General features: G+C 42.0%; 1 protein-coding gene across 10 annotated transcripts in view; it reads left to right on the forward strand.

Annotated features, from left to right (window-relative positions):
- Positions 1–17,954, forward strand: part of AKAP13 (A-kinase anchoring protein 13) — a 207,071-nt gene that overhangs the window by 81,260 nt on the left and 107,857 nt on the right. For all 10 annotated transcript variants that reach the window (XM_088063289.1, XM_088063290.1, XM_088063288.1 and 7 more), the window contains 2 exons: positions 3,115–3,411; positions 11,867–12,050. In XM_088063289.1, the coding sequence (XP_087919415.1) occupies positions 3,115–3,411; positions 11,867–12,050 (481 nt within the window). The remainder of the gene's footprint in view (positions 1–3,114; positions 3,412–11,866; positions 12,051–17,954) is intronic.

Genomic DNA, 17,954 nt, shown 5'->3' on the forward strand with positions numbered 1-17,954 from the left:
GGTGCTTAACCCATGTTAAAAGAAAGCCCTGCTGTCTGTCAGAGAGAGCAGAAAGGTGAGGCACAGGAGCAATACTGGCTGTTCTGGCACTGCCTGGAGCTCTGTGATTGTGGATGAGTTACTTAACCTTGTGAAAACAGATTTGGTTTGGCAGTGATAACACCTCCTGAGAGTGCCAGAGAGCTCAGCTCCCTTCTGGTAATGCTCTGGGACAAGGGCTGTAAATATAGATATTAGTCCAGGCCATTGGATCTTTGATGTGGTGAGAAGTGTTGCTCCCACTGATGGTTCCTTCAGAAGGTTCCTGTATTGGGGACATGTTTGCTCACATTGTTCCTGTAGCCATTTCAAAGCAGGGGGGCAGAGACCTCTTGAGCAATCTTTCTAGTATTGTCTGCTCTTGTTACATACTGCCTCCCCTTTCATTTGAACTGCTTGCCAGAAGTCAGAACCTGTCCCATGTTCTTAGCCCCATGTCTGACATCTTCTCAAATGTGAATAAGTAGAACATCAAAGCACTGAAAGCAGTTGCCCTTCTGAAGAACATTCGCTAGGATTTAGCATGATGCTTGATGCTTGTTTGACCCTGTTAGATAAAAATGGGTTGCCAGGTCTGTCACTTTCTCTTCTAGGCTGCATTCAATATTTGGGGAAGTTTCAGTAGAATCCTTGTTGGCCACAGGTCAGGACATGGTCTTTTTATCACCTTCCCTTGTGTTGCATTTTGCAGCTGGTGTTAACACACGCTCCATCCAAGGGAACTTTGTGTTCATCCATGATGTGCTGCTTTAAGGAGACCACACATCTTGACAGAGGTTTCTGCAGTTGTTGTCTCAATGGAGGAGCCTTTGCTGTCCCACAGCAGAGTTGTTTGGCATCGTGACGAGGAAGTGACTATCCCAAATAGTTTCTCTGTAGCTGCTCATGGGCCATTTTTGCCTGCTGCTTCAATTCTGAAAGTTTGCTGGCAGAGTAGTTGTATTCTAGGTTATTCTGCAGATGGGATTCTTATGGGAATAGGCAGAAAATATTTTTTAAAAATTGAATCAAAGGTTTAGCTGTCCTCATGCTATTAAGGGAAGGCTTTTATTGTGTTTGTTTTTTTTAAACTCTGCATTCTAGCAACCTTCGCTGCTCTGCATTAGGGAGAGCCCAGCTCGCAGGATTTGAGTCGGCTCCTGTAGGCTGGCACAGCCCTCTTACAGTGGCACAGAGATCACTGCTTTCATGGAGACTGGAAACAAAATTATGTCTGTCTTCCCTGCTCTGTATTTGATGTCCTTAGGAAGATCAGCAAAGCAAGAAGGTGCAGGGGGAGGCATGCACAGTTCTAAATGGCCTTAAAGGCAAATCCCTCCAAAGTTGTATAATCCCCCCCCACTTCTCCCTTGAACATTGGGGGCTTTTGCTGTCAGGATGTGTGGAATCTGAATTTCATCTGAGCAGCTGAGTACTAATACAGTAATTATTAGAATGCACATTTTCATTCAGTATTTTCAAGAGCAGCAGAAGAAGTTGTTCCTACCTCTGTTCAAAACAACAAAATTAGTTAAATCTATTCCTTCAGCTTTCACATCATCCTCTTGCTAATTGCCATCTGGTGCTGGAAGGAAAGAAGTTTTCTCACCTTTTAGCTCCAGAACATCCTGGTTGTATCGAGCAGTTGCAGCAACATCCATGTGTGTTTTCCTCCCCACCTCCACTTGCCTTTGATACCTTTCCAGCTGCATTTGCTCTCCTTAGGAAGCCGCAGCCTCATCTCTGACAATTTTGGTGTTACCCACAGTGTCCTAATAGCAGTTTTGACCTTTCAATTAACTTCGGGATTGCCTCTTTCAGCAGACAAAATCTGTACAGATGCCAAAAGCCTCAGAACAGATTTGTGAGGTTGGCTGAAAGACCATGAAGATTAGGGACATATTTTCCCTTTTGTCAGGCAAATCAACAGCAAAAGGCCCCAACAGAAGAAGGAAACTTTCCCACTGACCGCAAATGGGAGCTTAAATTGAATTTTCAAGCCTTTAAAAATAAATCGTCATTTTGTATTTAATTAAGCAGGGTTTCACGAATGTGGTAGTATGCTGAAGTCATGGGCAAAAAAAGAAGCTTTTCCAGTAATTAGTGCAGGGTCCACGCTGTTCTGGCAAAAACAGCCATGACGTCAGTCTGAGGCTGGAACAAGAAACTGTGCTACACAGTGAACTTGAACCACAAACCTTATTATTGAAGGGGCATGTCTGACAACTACAAGTTCTGGTTGTGTTGGACACATAGTATATTTTTCCTTTTAAAATTCCAAAAAGCTGTTTGGTTTGGTTTGGTGTTTGCTTTTTTTTTTTCCCCCTCAAGTTTCTGAGTCAATGAAATTGCTGCCATGCCAGGGCCTCCTTTGTCCTGTTTCCCCTCCCCTAAATAAATAATGAAATTACCAAACTTCCAACCCTTCTGTTTTGTAAATATGGAAAGTGGCCATTTCCATGTTTTTATTTAGCAGAAGCAGCTTAGTTTTTAGTTTTGTCATGTGAACCCAAATGCAAGGGGCAGGTGCAGCAGTGAGCACACACAGGGCATGCCCAGGCAGGTCGTGCTCTCGTAGCCATTAGATCTTTGTTTTAGGTGGAATTTCAATGTTTTCAGTGCAAGCCAAGTGTTGTGACAGCATTTGGAGTATGTAGCTTTGCAACACTCAGATTCCAGTTTCTGATGAGTTACTGGAGTCCTGCAGAGCTGCAAAAGAAAAGTTTGTCCGTAGAACCTGGCTTTTGGTACGTTAACAAAATCTTTTACTTAAATTACTTAAAACTCTAGAGAGTGCTTGTTGCTGAATATAAATTTCCTGCGTGGCTTATAGTTCTTGGTTTATACTGGGACAGAGAAGAGTGATACATATTTTCCTTTTAAAATCTATAACAAATACTTATCTCTTATGATACATATAAATTCCAAAGACAGCATTATTTTAGAGTTGTGACCCTCAATAACTTGGTCTTATTTGATTTAATGCAAAGAGTGTGTGTGTGTGTATGTCAAAGGAATTGCTCAGTTGTGTTTCCTCAGCCCATGCAATTTTTCTTTTTTTTTTTTCTTACCATTTGTCTGAATTTTGTTTTGCAGGCCATGACTGCTGTGAGACAGTGAAGGTGGCACTTTGTGCCTCTAGAGAAGGTCACCCCGTTCTGGTTGTGGCAGAAGAGAGTTTCCAGTTTGTCCAGGACGAAGCCTACGATGCCGCCCAGTTTCTGGCCACCTGTGCTGGCAACCAGCAGGCGCTGAATTTCACACGCTTCTTGGACCGGTCACGGCCACCTGCTGCAGACGTGGACTTCTTGGATGAGAAGGTGGCCTTGGCATTTCGACACCTGAAGCTGCCGGCAGAATGGAACGTGCTGGGAGCGGACCAGTCCCTGACCGGTGAGGACTTCTGGGGCACAGTGAGATTTGAGGGTTGGGGGAGAGCTAAAAAGCCTGGGAGAAAGGGTTCCCTGCCTTGGGAACCTGCCATGTACCTTCCAAAGGGTGTGGTGGCCTCTGTGCTCAGAGATGGGATGTGATGTCCATCCACACCCCGTATCTTGCCCTTCAGCCTCCTTAAAATATATAAGGTATAAAATATATAATCATAAGTCATGATTTCTCTGTGTTTTCTCATATGAAACAGCACGAGCTGACAGTAAGTGTTTTCACATATAGCCTGACAGGGTTTTTTTGTGTGTGTAACAATGGCATGTGTACCAGTATAGTGCTCTGTTCTGAAAGAAGCCTCTGTGTAGAATATCTGATGCTCCTGGAAATATCCTTGTGCCAGAAATTTGGCACTTGTAGTAAATACTGGTTTTGTAGCACAGGTGCAAAATGACTGTAACATGAAAAATACATGTGATTGTTCTTGGAGAACTCAGGGATCTGGCCCTGAGGGTTTATATCACATCCCTGGTTGCACACAGCATGGGTTAACACTGCAGTTTCCCAAAATAAGCCTGGACAATTTTGCAAATAAAAGAAGGGAAGGATGGGAAAACTTAACCCTTAACCACAGCAGTGAGGGCTACTGAAAGCTTATGAATAAACCCCAAGGCTGGCCCTAAGTCTCTTGTGGCTGCTGAAGCAGAAGTGCTGAGATGTTCAGGGTGCTGTGGTGTGTCTGTATCCTTGGAGTTCTGCTTCTTTTGTCACAAGGAGGTAAAAGGAAAGACAGGTGGGACCAGGAGACTAATTCCAGTATGTTCCAATCCTTGCTGTAAATTTTCAGGGCATTTCAGCAGTTTCACTTCAAGAATGTGACCGTGAGGCATCTGTTATCTTCTATAAGATGCAATGGCACAAACACGTGAATAGGGCTGGGTGCAGCAGGTTCAGTTCTGGTCACTGCAGTAGGGTTTTCCACAGGAGATTTTCCTGCTTTATTTTTATCCAGCTTGCTGTCTGCTTTTGTAATGCTCAATACAAGGAGACAATTCCCATGTTAGCAGACATTAAAATATTTGATCATATTTAATGGCTCCTTGATAGGAATTCAGCAGCTGTCATATGTTTACAAGGAGATAAACACTAGAGTATAACACTTGGTATTCTTTTCCTCTGTGTGGAAGTCACTGATGTTTCTTTCTGCATTTGAAAAGTGTTGTGATAATGCAGACATTTCTGGTTTAAGTGATACAAATATGATCACAGTGATCTTAACAAAGTCTTTGAAACTCTGAATTGTTGCTGATATTGCAGGAAGTCTGAGATCTGGTTTCTCTTTTTGACTTTGATTATTCTTTGGAAAATCAGCACTTAGGGAAATCAGGCCATAAGATTTACGTTGGTTTCCTCAGCGTGTGCTTGTGTGCCAGGAAGTTGTGGTTATGCAGGGCTCTGTATGTTAATGGACTTGCATCCACAGTGAGAAGAGAAAGCTCTGTAGTGTCAAATTCTGTAACTCTTGAGTGTTTTGGCATCTTGTGGTGAAGTGTGTGTAGATAGAAGTGAATAACTATAATGTCACTAAATGCAAATTTAATTGAACAATATTAGTGATATAAAATATGTTCCAGTTTTTTTGCAGTGAGATATTTACACATAGGGAATTTGGGGGAATTTTTGTGTTTGTGGCAGGAAGGATTTGCATGCAGAAGCATCCTTTTGGTCACAAAACTCTGTTTTGCTAGAGTGGGATGGAAGAGATGTCCCTGGTTTATGATGGAGTGCTAGATTAGAAAAATCTCTGTACTAACATATAGCACCCTTATACTGGTACTTGTGTGTTAATTTGTGTGTGGGAGAGAGAAAAGCACTGCAGGGATTGCACTGTAGGAATGTTTGAACAATTAGGCACATGCTGGCCAGTGCCTGCAGTGGGACACCCTGTCCTGCACTGCTTCACTACCTAAGAACAGCTATTGCAATTCATGCTTCACATTTCCCTAAATGTCAGCACCAGATAACTTCAAATAACCTTCTCGAGGGAGAAAATACTATAGAAATGAGAACAAAAGAAAATGTCAGATCCCTTCTTGAAAGATGTTTAGCGTTGCCTCTGAGCTGGCACGTCTCTATGGGCTCTTGTGGGCTGGAAACAAAACGCTGCTGTTCAGCAAAACCTCTGAAGGCAGGAGCGAGCCGGGAGCCTCCGCCAGCTCCTGGAATGCCACAGCCTGATGGGGAACTGGTGCTCAGAGGAGAATGCTGTTGTCAAACACGTTTAAAGGTCAATTTTTCAAAAGTCTGAAGTAGGAGTCCAACTTTTGCAAAAGTTAGGAAGTGATGGCTTTCTGCTGACAGAAGCTGGGTACAAGATCTACCACTGTGCACAGGTCCAGGCTGAATTTTGAGGAGGGGGTGGTTTTGTGTGGAGGGTTCTCCTTGCTTTTGCCTGCACCCAGCCCTGGCTTCGAGCAGGGGGCAGGGAGTTCACTTGCTGTCACCCCGCAGGGCAGAGGAGCTGCTGAAAGCTTCACCCACCTGAGTCTCCTGAGGCTGTTGAACTCATGTTCTGTGTCACTAAACAGACACAGCCGCAGAACTGGCCATGGGAACGCCTGACATCAGAGATCCTCGGGCTCCCTTCTCTTGCTGGGACAGGCAGAGGGTACTCAACCATTTGAGTACTCAACCATACTCAAGCTAGGCATGAACTGGGAGGCAGAAGAGAGCTCGGGACAGTGTGTGGCTGGGGAAGAGCACGGTCCCTGAGACACAGCTGTGCTCTTCACCAGGCATACGCTGTCCCTCCTCAGCAAGCAGTTCCTGGGCCATGCTCTTAGTTATCTGTCTATCTGTATGAACTCCAGTGGAATCCACAGTTTCAGAATATCCATAATTAAGGATTAGTCTTGTTACTGTGGTATTCCAAACACAGCATTTCTTTCAGGTGCCATATAATCATGTCTGTCTTAATAATTACAACTGCACTGTAACTTTCTAAAGAACGTAGTTGTTACTGCTGTCAAAAGTGGGGCTATTTACTGTTCTCAGTGGCATTTAAAGGCAGCTATCTAAATGGAACAGATTGTTACACTTTATGTCTAGAAAACAAAATTTAATATGTGTCCTGAGGATGTATGCAATGTAAATACAGGACTATGATGTTCTATTTTAAATTACTGAAGAGAAAATAAGCTAACTAGAAAACCATAACTGAATATTTTGAGGCATGAGTAATGATTATGGCTTGTTTATGTTGCAGTGGGGTGAAAAAAATTAGGGTGGATCTGAAGTTCAGGTATGAAAAGTTTAGAGAGCTTAATTGTATCACTAGTAAACAGATCGATTTCAAAATAACTTGGAAGTAATATTCTGATGAAACCTTTAAGGAAACAGTCTTTCCATTTTGCTTATTTAAAAGTGAGTGGTGAAACCCAGAGCTATGGTTGATTTTTGGTTGTGTGAGCTTTGTGAGTTGGTGCTTCAGGAGCTGGTTAATGTTGGCAGAGGGTTGCTGTGATTACCATGATACGGAGCAATTCCCTGGGGAGTGTAAGGGCTTCTGTGAGATAGTGAGCCAGGTTTTCAAGCAGATAACCAGGAGACCATCAGATTAGATGGAGCACTTAACTGATTGCTGTTGCTGATGTGTTGAGTATGTACAGCTTCCCAGAAATGCTCTGGGATAAACATCCTTCGATAAGTACTGTTTGGGAAATTGAACTCCATGACCTCTCCAGGGTAGGGGGGTGGGTATAGAGGGAAACACTCTGCCCTGGTTTGAAATAGTCTGAATGTATTAGGATTATGGGTTTAATAGTTTCATGTACAAAACCAGTAGGATTTCAATGTAGAGAACAACATGAATATCACTGGGAATAGAGATCATGAATTGTTTGGTTTTTTTTTTTGCACGAAGGGAGAATGTCTGGAGAGAAACTCACCAAAAAAGCACCTTATTTTAAGCAAAAAATCCTAAAAAAAACTTTAAAAAACTTTCAGAATTTGGTTATTAGTACCTAGTCTTTTTTCCCATGGGAGGATGCTAAAGTTATGGTACCGATGATGTATTTCAGACAGGGAGCTTTAATCTGTTCATCTGCTACACTCTTGTTATGGTTTCTCTTGGAACCCTTTCAATGTAATAGTTACAGGTGTTCTTTTGGTTGGGTTTCATATCCTTTCCAGTCTGCTGCTCAGCTTCTGTGCTCTCTGATAAAGGATGGTATGGCATAAATCACCATGATGTGTTCAGTGCCAACAGCACAAAGTGCTCTGTTCAGCAGCAGTCCTTGATAAGATGTAAAAAGTCTTTTCCATACCTATATTTAGTGCCCTCTGCAGTGGAAAATGGGAAGCAGAAAGCAGTTCTTGTTCAGACAGCATCAGAAATGGGCTGCTCTAGACTGAGATGTACCGTTTAGTCTGTGGCCGAGAAATTGTTGGCATGAGAGTGCTCCTTTTCCCTTTGATATTAGTGGGAATGGGGACATGGAGATCTTTTGGTGTGCTTTGAAAAATTTCTTGTTTATCAGATTAAGAAAGGAATTATCCACACATCTTTTTATTAACTGAGCTCATAACTCCAAACACAACAACTTTGCCTTGACCTTTCTGCAGTGCAGTTGTCTGCTGGAACCTTCCTCAGGACCTCAGTGTGAGGTGGCAGCTTGGTTCTGGGTTTTTTTACCCTTGTTTCTCGAGGATTGATATGAGCAGTGAGAGCATTTCCAGCAGAAAGCAAGATTTTGAGACCAGATGTGATGGTAGATTTCCAAATTGCTTGGGTGTACATGAGTTTGGGTGAGAACCAAGTAAAGGTCCATGAGCACAGGAAGACGAAGGAATGCTACCCCATTCCATGGCTGGCTCATGAGATGTCTCAGGGCATGGAGGATAAACTGAGCATTAGGTATAGGTTGCTCTATCTGGAAAGTTATTTTAAAAAAGGATCAGTAGTGTGTTTTTTTTCTTTCTTTGTTATTTAGTCAGGTTTAAAATAAAAGTTTTCATTTAGTTCTTGGGCGTGTCATACCCAAAGTTTGGGGTTTTTTTCCTTCAGTGCTTACTTGTTTTGTGCTAATAGCACCTTAAAGCTTAATCCTTTACTATTAGCAAAGTACATATGGCAGTCTTCTATGGAAATTTGTTCCTCAGTTGCGCAGATAAACTGTCTGTTCGTGTATCACAGCAGAAAAAAATTACAGAAAAATAATATATCCAAAGTCTTGTGTTTTGCCAGCTGGACTAGAGTACCCTGCCATTATGGGGCAATAATCATGTGTTTCTACTCTTGCCTATTACTAGGAAACGAGGAAGAAACAAAACAATCTTGGCCTTTTCAGTATTGTGTGTCTTGTATTTCCACAATTTCCTAGTTACCAGAAGCTTCTTGTTGACATTCAGATGTCAGCCATTTTAAGACAAGCTCTTGCTTGGTATGTGGTAGGAGAAGGAGCTCTGGCTTTTGCATATTAAAGCTTTTGATATTCTTCCATGTGTGGGACATTTTGCAGCATGACAAGATCATAAAATCATTGACTGGATTTCCAACATTTTGTATGACAAGCTTCGTCCCTTCAAAGGTAGGAAGTCTGAATTGATCAGTCTGTCTTCCTCCCCTCTCCATCCAGAAAAACGTCCCTACGTGATGCACACCAGCTCTTGTCTAGTTTTGAGCACCACCACACACCAACAGATGTGTTTTCATTATGTATTAGTAGTTAATCCAGCCCACAGATGGCACATGCCTCTGTAACTGTCACCATGCAAGTTTTGCACACTCCAGAACCTTCCAAAGCCATTGCCTGGGGCCCCTGCAGTTGTTGGATGTACAGTACTTTGTCTCTTTGCTGCCATCATCTGTGCCCATCTGTTAGGGTGGCCTCATGCCAGGTTCTGTGTCAGGCAGAGCCTTCCAAAAGTGGATGGTGAGCCTGTGTGTTTAATATGCTCTGTGGCAGCACACCACCTCCTCTTGTACAGATCCTGTGTGCACACTGTCACTGCCCAAAGGCATCAGGGCAGGCCACATTCACTTCAGTTGCATTTGCAGACACCTCCATCCAAACTCTGGAGCTACCCTGTCCACTGATTCCATGATAAAGAAGATTGTTTCAATAGAACAGGAAGGATGTTCTCAGAAGGAAGGTGCAGTCATATCACCAGATTGGGACAACTGGGGAGGCATTGTGACAACTGGGAGGGGCCATTTCATCTTTGGACATACGAGACAGAGAGAAGCACCCATTTGGCTGAGGGACAAGAGGAATATCTGCCTGCATCTTGCTGAACTTGCACTTGGTAGTGTGTGTTTAGTGGTGAACCATGAGCTGGTGAGCAGAAGATGCCTCTCCCTATGGGTAATGCTCTCAGCTGCAGGAGGAGGAAGCATTTTGGTCCAGGGATCTGTGCTTATGCTTTGCAGGTCTACACTGCTCAGCTCTGGGGCAAGACTGTCCATTCTAGTTAGGAAGATGATTTTCCCTTTCAGCAAAGCAGCCATAACAGGAGATCCCATGCAAGAACAGAATGTGGCCAGACCACTGGAACACATTCTTTATTTAGATGGCAGTTGTTTAACAGAAGTGCTTTTGTGCTTCCTGCATCTCTGTAGGAAGAATTAAACCACATTCATTATTTTGGCTCTGCCAGTCAGTGTACAGATAGTGTGGGAGTTTTGTGCATATGTGAGTTCTTTGAGTAAGATATTGAGTAAAACATTGGGCATTTGCTTTTACTCTGGAAAAGTCCTACCTGTATCCACATTTTGCAGCCTCATCAGTTGTGTCTGTCTATATGCTGTGTTATGTTTCTTTTTTCTTTAAATCCAGGGCTGCAGCCATTGATTAACCTCCATGTTGTGCTATTTCTAAATCATTATGCTCTATAACATTTAATATCCAAATCCTTCTCATTACTTAACCAAAGGCTGAGAATTTGTCTCTGGGAGAGCTCATCCATTCCCTTTTCTCTGATCAGCTGGAACCTCCATTCAGACACTCTCATGTATTCAGGGCAGCTTGGTTTTGCTTTATGGTAATCAAGAGGAGATTGGGGGAAGACTTGGTTTGTAGCCCAGAGACCTAATTTGGAGTCATTCAGAAGAGAAATGGTGCCAGAAAGCCTTTGGTTCTTGCATACAGATTAGTTCTTCAGAATTTGATCCAAAAAGTTGTGAAAAATTGTGTGTGAGGCAGGGGAGAGCTGCCTGGATTTGCTTTGTTTTGTTTTTCACCGAAGGTCTTAATGATGTCCCAAAAGTAAGTAAATAAGCAAGAAAAACAGCAGCACTTTGAAGAAGTGATTTCTCTTGGGGCATATTTCTTAAAGAAAAAAATTAAATCCTAAAGCCATTATGTGCATGCATTTTAAAACCTGTTGTATAGGTTTGGCTGCCACCCAAATTAATAACCCAATAAATCATTTCTGTGATACTAAAGGGTTTGTACCAAGTGTGCTCACTGGCAGGGCTTTCTGAGACCCAGTTGGTGCGTTTTTGTTGTTGCTGTCAGTCAATACTGAAATCCTTTGTTAATTAAAAGAACAAATTTTTATTTCTTGCAGTTTTTTTAACCCAAATACTTTTGCCTTTCATACAGAAATAACAAGCTTTGATCTGCAAATGCTGGATTTCAGCAGTGCATCTGGAGCTCATTTCTGGTTAAAGCTTTTCAGAGCATCATTCTAGGGCTGCAGCTTTTGGAGTAGGGGGATATTTTTCTGAGATGAAAGCTCAGGCTCAAGAGTGACTTTTACCAAATTAGAAGGTCACGGTTATTAAATACAAAAAGCAGCAATGGAGATTGGTGGCTTATAAATGCTGCTTCTCAGAATGACAGAGCTACTGTATTAAGCTGAGAAAAGCTGGTCTTGAGGCATAATCAAACCAGGAAAGAAAACCTTTGGGGTTTTGTTTTTTTGTTTGGTTTTTGTTTGTTTGTTTGTTTGTTTTTTCTGTATGAGTTCTTAACCAGTTCTCTTTTATAACTGCTTTGGATATGTGCATCAAATGTATTTTTATTTTTTTTTCTTCTTCATGCCTTGGGGTAAATCAGCATCCCGTTAGATAAAATTTGTCTCTCCCTAAAACCTGGTCCTGGTTTTGTAAGGAGGAGGTTTGGACATCCAGGAAAACCCACCTGACCACACTTCTGTTTGGGTGTGCTGTGGCTTGCTGGTGGCTGTGGCTGTTCAGGAAATGGTGGGGTTTTCACATTGACTGCTGTGGTCAATCTCAGCATGAGAGGTCCTGAGCACTTCCAGTCCCACCGAAGCACGTCCCTCACTTTCAGACTGGTGTCTCCTGGATATTGGCAACCAGGCTGTTTTTGCAGGTGCTGCAGGTTCCTTTGGGCTGTCAGCTCCCTGCCTGCCGCTGTGTGGTGGGGATGTGGGGTATAACATTCCCCTAACCCACAAGCCTACAGATTCCCATTTCTTTGTTTTTCTCCCTTCCCAGAGAACATCCCTCGGGAGACTCTGATGCATTTTGCGGTGAGGCTGGGTCTGCTGCGGCTGACGTGGTTTCTGCTCCAGCAGCCGGGGGGAAGAGGAGCTCTCAGCATCCACAACAACGAAGGGGCAACGCCTGTGAGCTTGGCCTTGGAGAGGGGCTACCAGAAGCTGCACCAACTTCTGACAGAGTAAGGATGATTTGGTGGTTCCTCTGCTGGTTTTCCATTCTCTACCATGCTTGGCTTTGCTGTACATTATCACTCAATGGTGTCTGAGTGCTATACTCCATCCTTAAAGGCAATTTTGGTATAATTTTGCTTTTACTATTCTTGCTAGTGGCAATGGGGGCAGTCCTAAGGGTTATGGAGAAATGCAGTAATATTTTTGGGGGGGTTTTCTTGTTGCTCAGTATTCTGCTTCCAGTTGTCTTGTGAAGTCCAAAGTGTAATATTGACTAATTAAGACAAATCTTATGCAAACACAAATGAAAAAGCTTTTCTTCAAGCAAGCACAACTGCCCAAAAGAGGGGAGCTAACAGGCATTGTGGTGGTGGTGCACTGTTGTGTTCTTACTTTTTAGAGGGAGTTTTTTAGTTAAATGAAATAGTGATCATTATACTGAAATAAGGCAGCATCTTGTAAAGAGTAGGTTAAAAAAAATAAGGTAAGAATTAATTCAAATATTTAAAGGAGAACAATATATAACAGAAACAGGTCTCTTGTAAATGGTCTTGAGAAACAGCCAGGTCTTACAACACATAGCAAGTAACTAGTGGCATGAGCATTTATTGCACTGCTTTACAAGGAATTCTTTGGAAGATGGCAAGTTGGTTTTTAACATCAAATGTTTGGAGATCCAGCTTTAATAGCTGAGGTTAATAAAGACAAAGAACTTAAAATAATCTTGAGAGGACTGTTTGTATAGGAGAAAAGATTTAGTCTCCATGTGTGTTTTTCTGATGCCTGCTTCTCTTAAGCTTTGTTATAAACTTTGTGTTTCTGAATTGTGTTTCTGAATATCTTCTCGTATACTTGGGGTTTATGCTTAGTGACCCAATGTCGTGTTTAGGAGTCTGCTGTGTTGTCCATGTTATCATGCAACATTCCCTGTTATGAGCTGTAAATTATTCTGCTTTCTGTAGTTGTTGGATGCAGTGTTGAGGGGCAAAAAATATGATCTGTATTGCTGGAGTGATTGCATTTAAGTTTTATCCTTAAATTCAGGCAGCTACATGGAAATTGAGTGAAGGAGAAGGTACAGGGTGGGACGGGACCTATTCTCCTCCACCCTTGCATTAAGAGAGGATAACAGTGTTATATTTTTCTCCATCAAGGTCAACAGTGAAAACACAACTATCTCACAGGCTATATTGTAAAAATGGGATGTGCAAATTCATCCTGTAACTGCAGCAAGGTTCTCCAAGGTGAGACTAACCACATTAACAGGCTTTACATACTGTCAGGAAGCTTAAGTGGGCCAAAACTTGATTACAGAGCTCACAGCAAATACAGCAACCCAAATGCAAGTAGAGCTGGTAATTTAAATAAAAATGGGAAGTAAACAAAGCTATTACAACAGCTATTAATGTATTTGGTGAAATATTTCACAACTGGCTCCAGTTTTGGAATGGCAGTTCTCACTTAGTGGAATGAAAAGAGGAATTGGGATTCCTGTGCCATTGGCTTTAAGGAATGCTGCTGGCCCAATCCATGGCAATTTCTCTGATGACCTTTGCAGTTTGTCTTTGAAAATAAGACAAGCAGTTGCAGAAATGTTACCATCAAGGTCCCAATTCCTGTTCTTCTCGGTATATCCTTAAACTGTTGGTTGTGATTTGTTTTCCTCTTGGACTGCTGGGTAGAAATAAAATGTATAAACATCTGACAGCCATGCCACATGACTCTGAAAACTCTTCTCTTCCTGTGAAGCCCTACAAACAGAAATCCATGGATGCTGGAAATCCTGGTTCCCTTTCTCAGTGGGTGGAATGGTGGTGGAGCATTGGGATTGACTGGAGCAGTGATATGGGGATGGCCACAGCCCTTCCCCACAGGACGGTGATGGTGACAAAATGGGCACATCCTGATTCCCCAGCAGTGATTTTTTTTTTATTGTGCTGAGCATTTTCTGCAATAAGATGGGATTGAGACTTGAAAATCCCTGTTGGGAGGAGAAATACTGAGCTTCAAAACACAGAAAATTTTGTGAAGAGAGCGAGTGTCATTTATGTCAAAACGCAAAGGACACTGTACAACCTCCTTTCTGCACTCTGCTATGCTCATGCTGTATAATCCATGCACACAAATTTGGCACACAGCTCGTCCCACTCAGCAAAACACAGAGCAGCAACGCATGTTAGTGAGGGCCCCTACAAAGGAGTCATTATTTTTACAAGTAATTAAACTGCACTATGCCAAATAAATGAATGCAGTGTGTTTTGTGATGCATTATCCTTGGGGGGAATTTATTGTTCTCTTGCTTGCTAATTTGCAGGACCATGCATTTTACAATGATTCTCCCAGCCAGCATTGGGAAGGGGTGAAATTTTGCCATAATTAGGATACAATTATTAAAGAGCAGACATAAAACCTTCTCCATTGTTGTAGTTTTGCCTTGGTTTGTCTGCAAAGTAGCTTGATTCAACTGCAGTGTAAATATTTTTCTCAAAAACTAATTCCACTGGTGACATTTTGAATTTCTGTTTATCTGATGAACTTTCCCTTCTCAGCTTTTGCAGTACTTCATGTAGAAAAAATAAAAGATGCTTCCTATGTAAGTTTTCCATCCCTGGAAGTATTCTGTTCTTGGGTGTGCACTGGCTTTTCATCCTCAAACAAGAAAGGTGCATGGGCTGGTTCTTCTGAGACCTGAACAAGGAGCTGTCACAGAGCCCGTGCACATGGGATTGAGAGTCAACAGCAGCATACATTAATAAATATTCATATAAGCAAATAAATATTCATTATCAATAAACATTCATCAGTTGTGTATCATTCCTGAGGGGACTTGTTTTATTTCCAGGATGAAAACTGTGCAGTGAAGAGTGTCCTGCAGGGCAGATGGAATACGATAGTGCAGAAAGGCAGTAGTTTTATAGAGGAAAAAAATATATACATTTTTTTAGGTAAAGATAACTTTGGAAATGGTGCAGTTTGCAAAGCCCTCTTTGAGTTTCAGCTATTTCCAGAGTAAAGGGTCTGTGGTTGGAGCCTGTTTCTCCCCACTGTTGGAGCGGGGTGATGCTGACTGCAGGATGCTGGCTCTGGAGGGGCAGCACAGTTGTTGAACAGGCTGCTGGAGCTCTGGGAGGAGCTGGACAGCTGCAGAGTGCAGGAGCTGCTGTTTCCCAGTGCACTCAGGGCAGTAACACAATCCCCTGCCAGCTCCATGTTCTGCAGGGCTCTTGCTGCAGTGGGGAAAATGGCTTCAAGACACCGGGAGCGTGCGGGATTGCAGAGAGGTTGGAAGTGCTGCTTTGTAAAACGTACAAACACTGATCTGGTTGCTGATTTTATTTCTGTTTAGTAACATTTCTTTCCCCAGCAAAGCCAAACACTTGTAGTTCCTTCACAGCTGAGAGTGACTTATGTCCTCTGAAAAAGGGAAGCAAGAGAAAAATAAAGCCCATTTAAAAAAAAATTAAAATGGCATTTTTCTAATCCCTGCAAAGAGTTGCAACAGTCTCTGAGTCTTTTACTGTAAACTTTCTTTACTTTTGCTGGTTTCTCTGCTTTTTGCTCTGAAGTGTTTCTGCACATCTGGGATTGCTCTTCCCTTCAGATTTCTTGGTAACAATCAGGAGGCTCAGTCTGTGAAACTGTAAATCAGTACAAGTCTGTATTTCCAAATTTAAAATTACTTAATTAACACACATAAGGAATAACTCACTGGTAGCAGAAGGGTTTTGTGAATGTTTTTCAATCCATGATTATCACTTGCTATTGTTCTGATTTTACATAAGTAATTGGTGAAGTCTGGGCTGTAATCTCTGTGGTGCCTCTCAAATAAGGACGCTTTTTCAGTGACTTTACTTTTATAGCTAAATACACTTTTCTGCTTTTCTGAGCCAGAGCTGCAAGAGGATTTGCCTTGTATGCCCTTTTTTTTTCTTTTTTTCTTTTTTCTTTTTTTTTGCACCCTAATTTAGCAGGCCCTTTAAGCAAATGCTTCATTTCAAAAATACCCAGTTTATGTTCAGCAGAGTTTTTAAGCATGATCTCAAAATTGGTCACATGATATACATACATTTTATTTCTGGCTAAGAGAATCAGAGGCTGTAAGGTTTATTGAATTAGTACTGATGTTTCTCCATCTGTTCTTCCACTCCAAACCAAGCAACAAATCCATTTGATTGCTATTTGGGGAGCTGGATTTGAGGTATGGCTTGCTGTGGTGTGACAGGAGAACAGTTGACTTTGTATCTACAAGTGATGACACAAGATTAATGTGTTAAGAGGGATTCAGAAATGTTAGAAGGGCACTGAAAGAGGACTCAGAGAGCCCTGTGCTTGTTAAGGAGATGCTGTTTAGATACAGACAGTGATATGTCTGGAGCAGTGTGTGAGGGTCAGTGGTCTACAGGGTCTAGTTTTGTGGCTGTAGGGTTTTTCAATTGAAACATCATAATTTAATAGCTTTAACATCATGATTAGAAAGATGCTGAGGTGCTGTGGGTATCTTCTGGCACAGAAACTTCACTGCTCCACTGGCAACCAGGTGTAAATGTGATGGAGCAGGAAGAGTTTGTGTTCCTGTTTTCCACCTCCTCACCCCACATCATGCTCCAGCTTTTACTGACTTCCTTGTGTGTCTCCACATCCCTATGAAAACTTTTCATTCTTTGGCTCCCTCCTTTCCTTTGTTTTGTATGTAACCACCTCTGAATACAGAGGAGAGAGAAGGCTTAGTCCATGTGATAGAAACAGCTTTTTAATATTTCTGTATTCCCACTGGGAAATTGTAGTCCTGGGAGATCATGGAAACAGACCTGTGAGGATGAGAAAGAAGAGATTTAGAAGAGATTTGAGAATATTTGGTAAGATACAAGAAGAAATTATTTTTCTTTCCTGATCTGGAAGTGTTCCCAAAAATTATAGGAGCCATAAGTGCTGGACAGCCTTGTGTGGTTGGTAAGTGATTATGAGAGACCAGCTCTGTTTCAGGATAAATTTAGAAAATGCAGATAAGTGGTTTCCCAGAACTGCTGGGTTTTTGGCCTCAGGCATGGGCTAGCTGGATACCCAGTTAGGATGTTCATATTTATCTCTGGAGCAGATTTGCTCCAAGCAGTGACATTCATGGTAGGGGATAGAGTTTGAACAGATGACTGTAGAAGAGGTCTCTGTAAACTGCTGTGTCAGAGGCAGCCAAAGGCACGGCTGCTTCTCAGGGTTGTGTTGCAGAGCCAGTGACCACGCTTGCTTGCAGCATGTGGAGATGTTCTGCAGGGACAGCTCTTCTTTCATTATCACTTGTCCTGATCTGAGATCCTGTTTTTAGCTGTAAACACTGCTTGCTGAGGTATTCTCCATGATGGTGCTTTTTAAATTTAAAATGAAACAAATGGAATCTGTCTGCACTCTTGAGTGCATTTCATAGATTCACCTTAAATTCCTCTTGTTTACTGATGAGTCTCCAGGTGGACATTGGGTTCTAGGTTGGACCTACAGCTCCACATCCTGAGCAGATATCCACATCCTTCTTGATACATAAAGCTCTGAAAATAAAACAAATGGAAAATGCATTTAATAACAGTTACTCTTATGGAATGCAGATTGTACTTTTTGGCAAATGTAGTTGATAAGATTTTGTAGCTGTATTTTTATATATATATATTTTAATGGATAATTAACATTGGGGCCTAAGAAATGCTTGGGTTTAGAAATACAGACCCTTTGTATTTGGAAATACTGGACATGCTCCCTCAGCATATGTGCATCTGCAAACAACTATTGAAGAACCAAGCCAGCTTTTCTCTCTGATTTGCTGCTGTATAGTGTGGTAATCAGTGAGAAGTTAGCATTACATATTTTGAATCCACTTATTAAGTATTTAATTTGATACTGAAGTGAAGGTTATGCAATCCTGAATT

The sequence above is a fragment of the Pseudopodoces humilis genome, chromosome 16 (genome assembly GCF_049639895.1).
Source record: "Pseudopodoces humilis isolate 2021_Gansu_Grassland_sample_001 chromosome 16, ASM4963989v1, whole genome shotgun sequence".
NCBI classification, from domain to species: Eukaryota; Metazoa; Chordata; class Aves; order Passeriformes; family Paridae; genus Pseudopodoces; species Pseudopodoces humilis.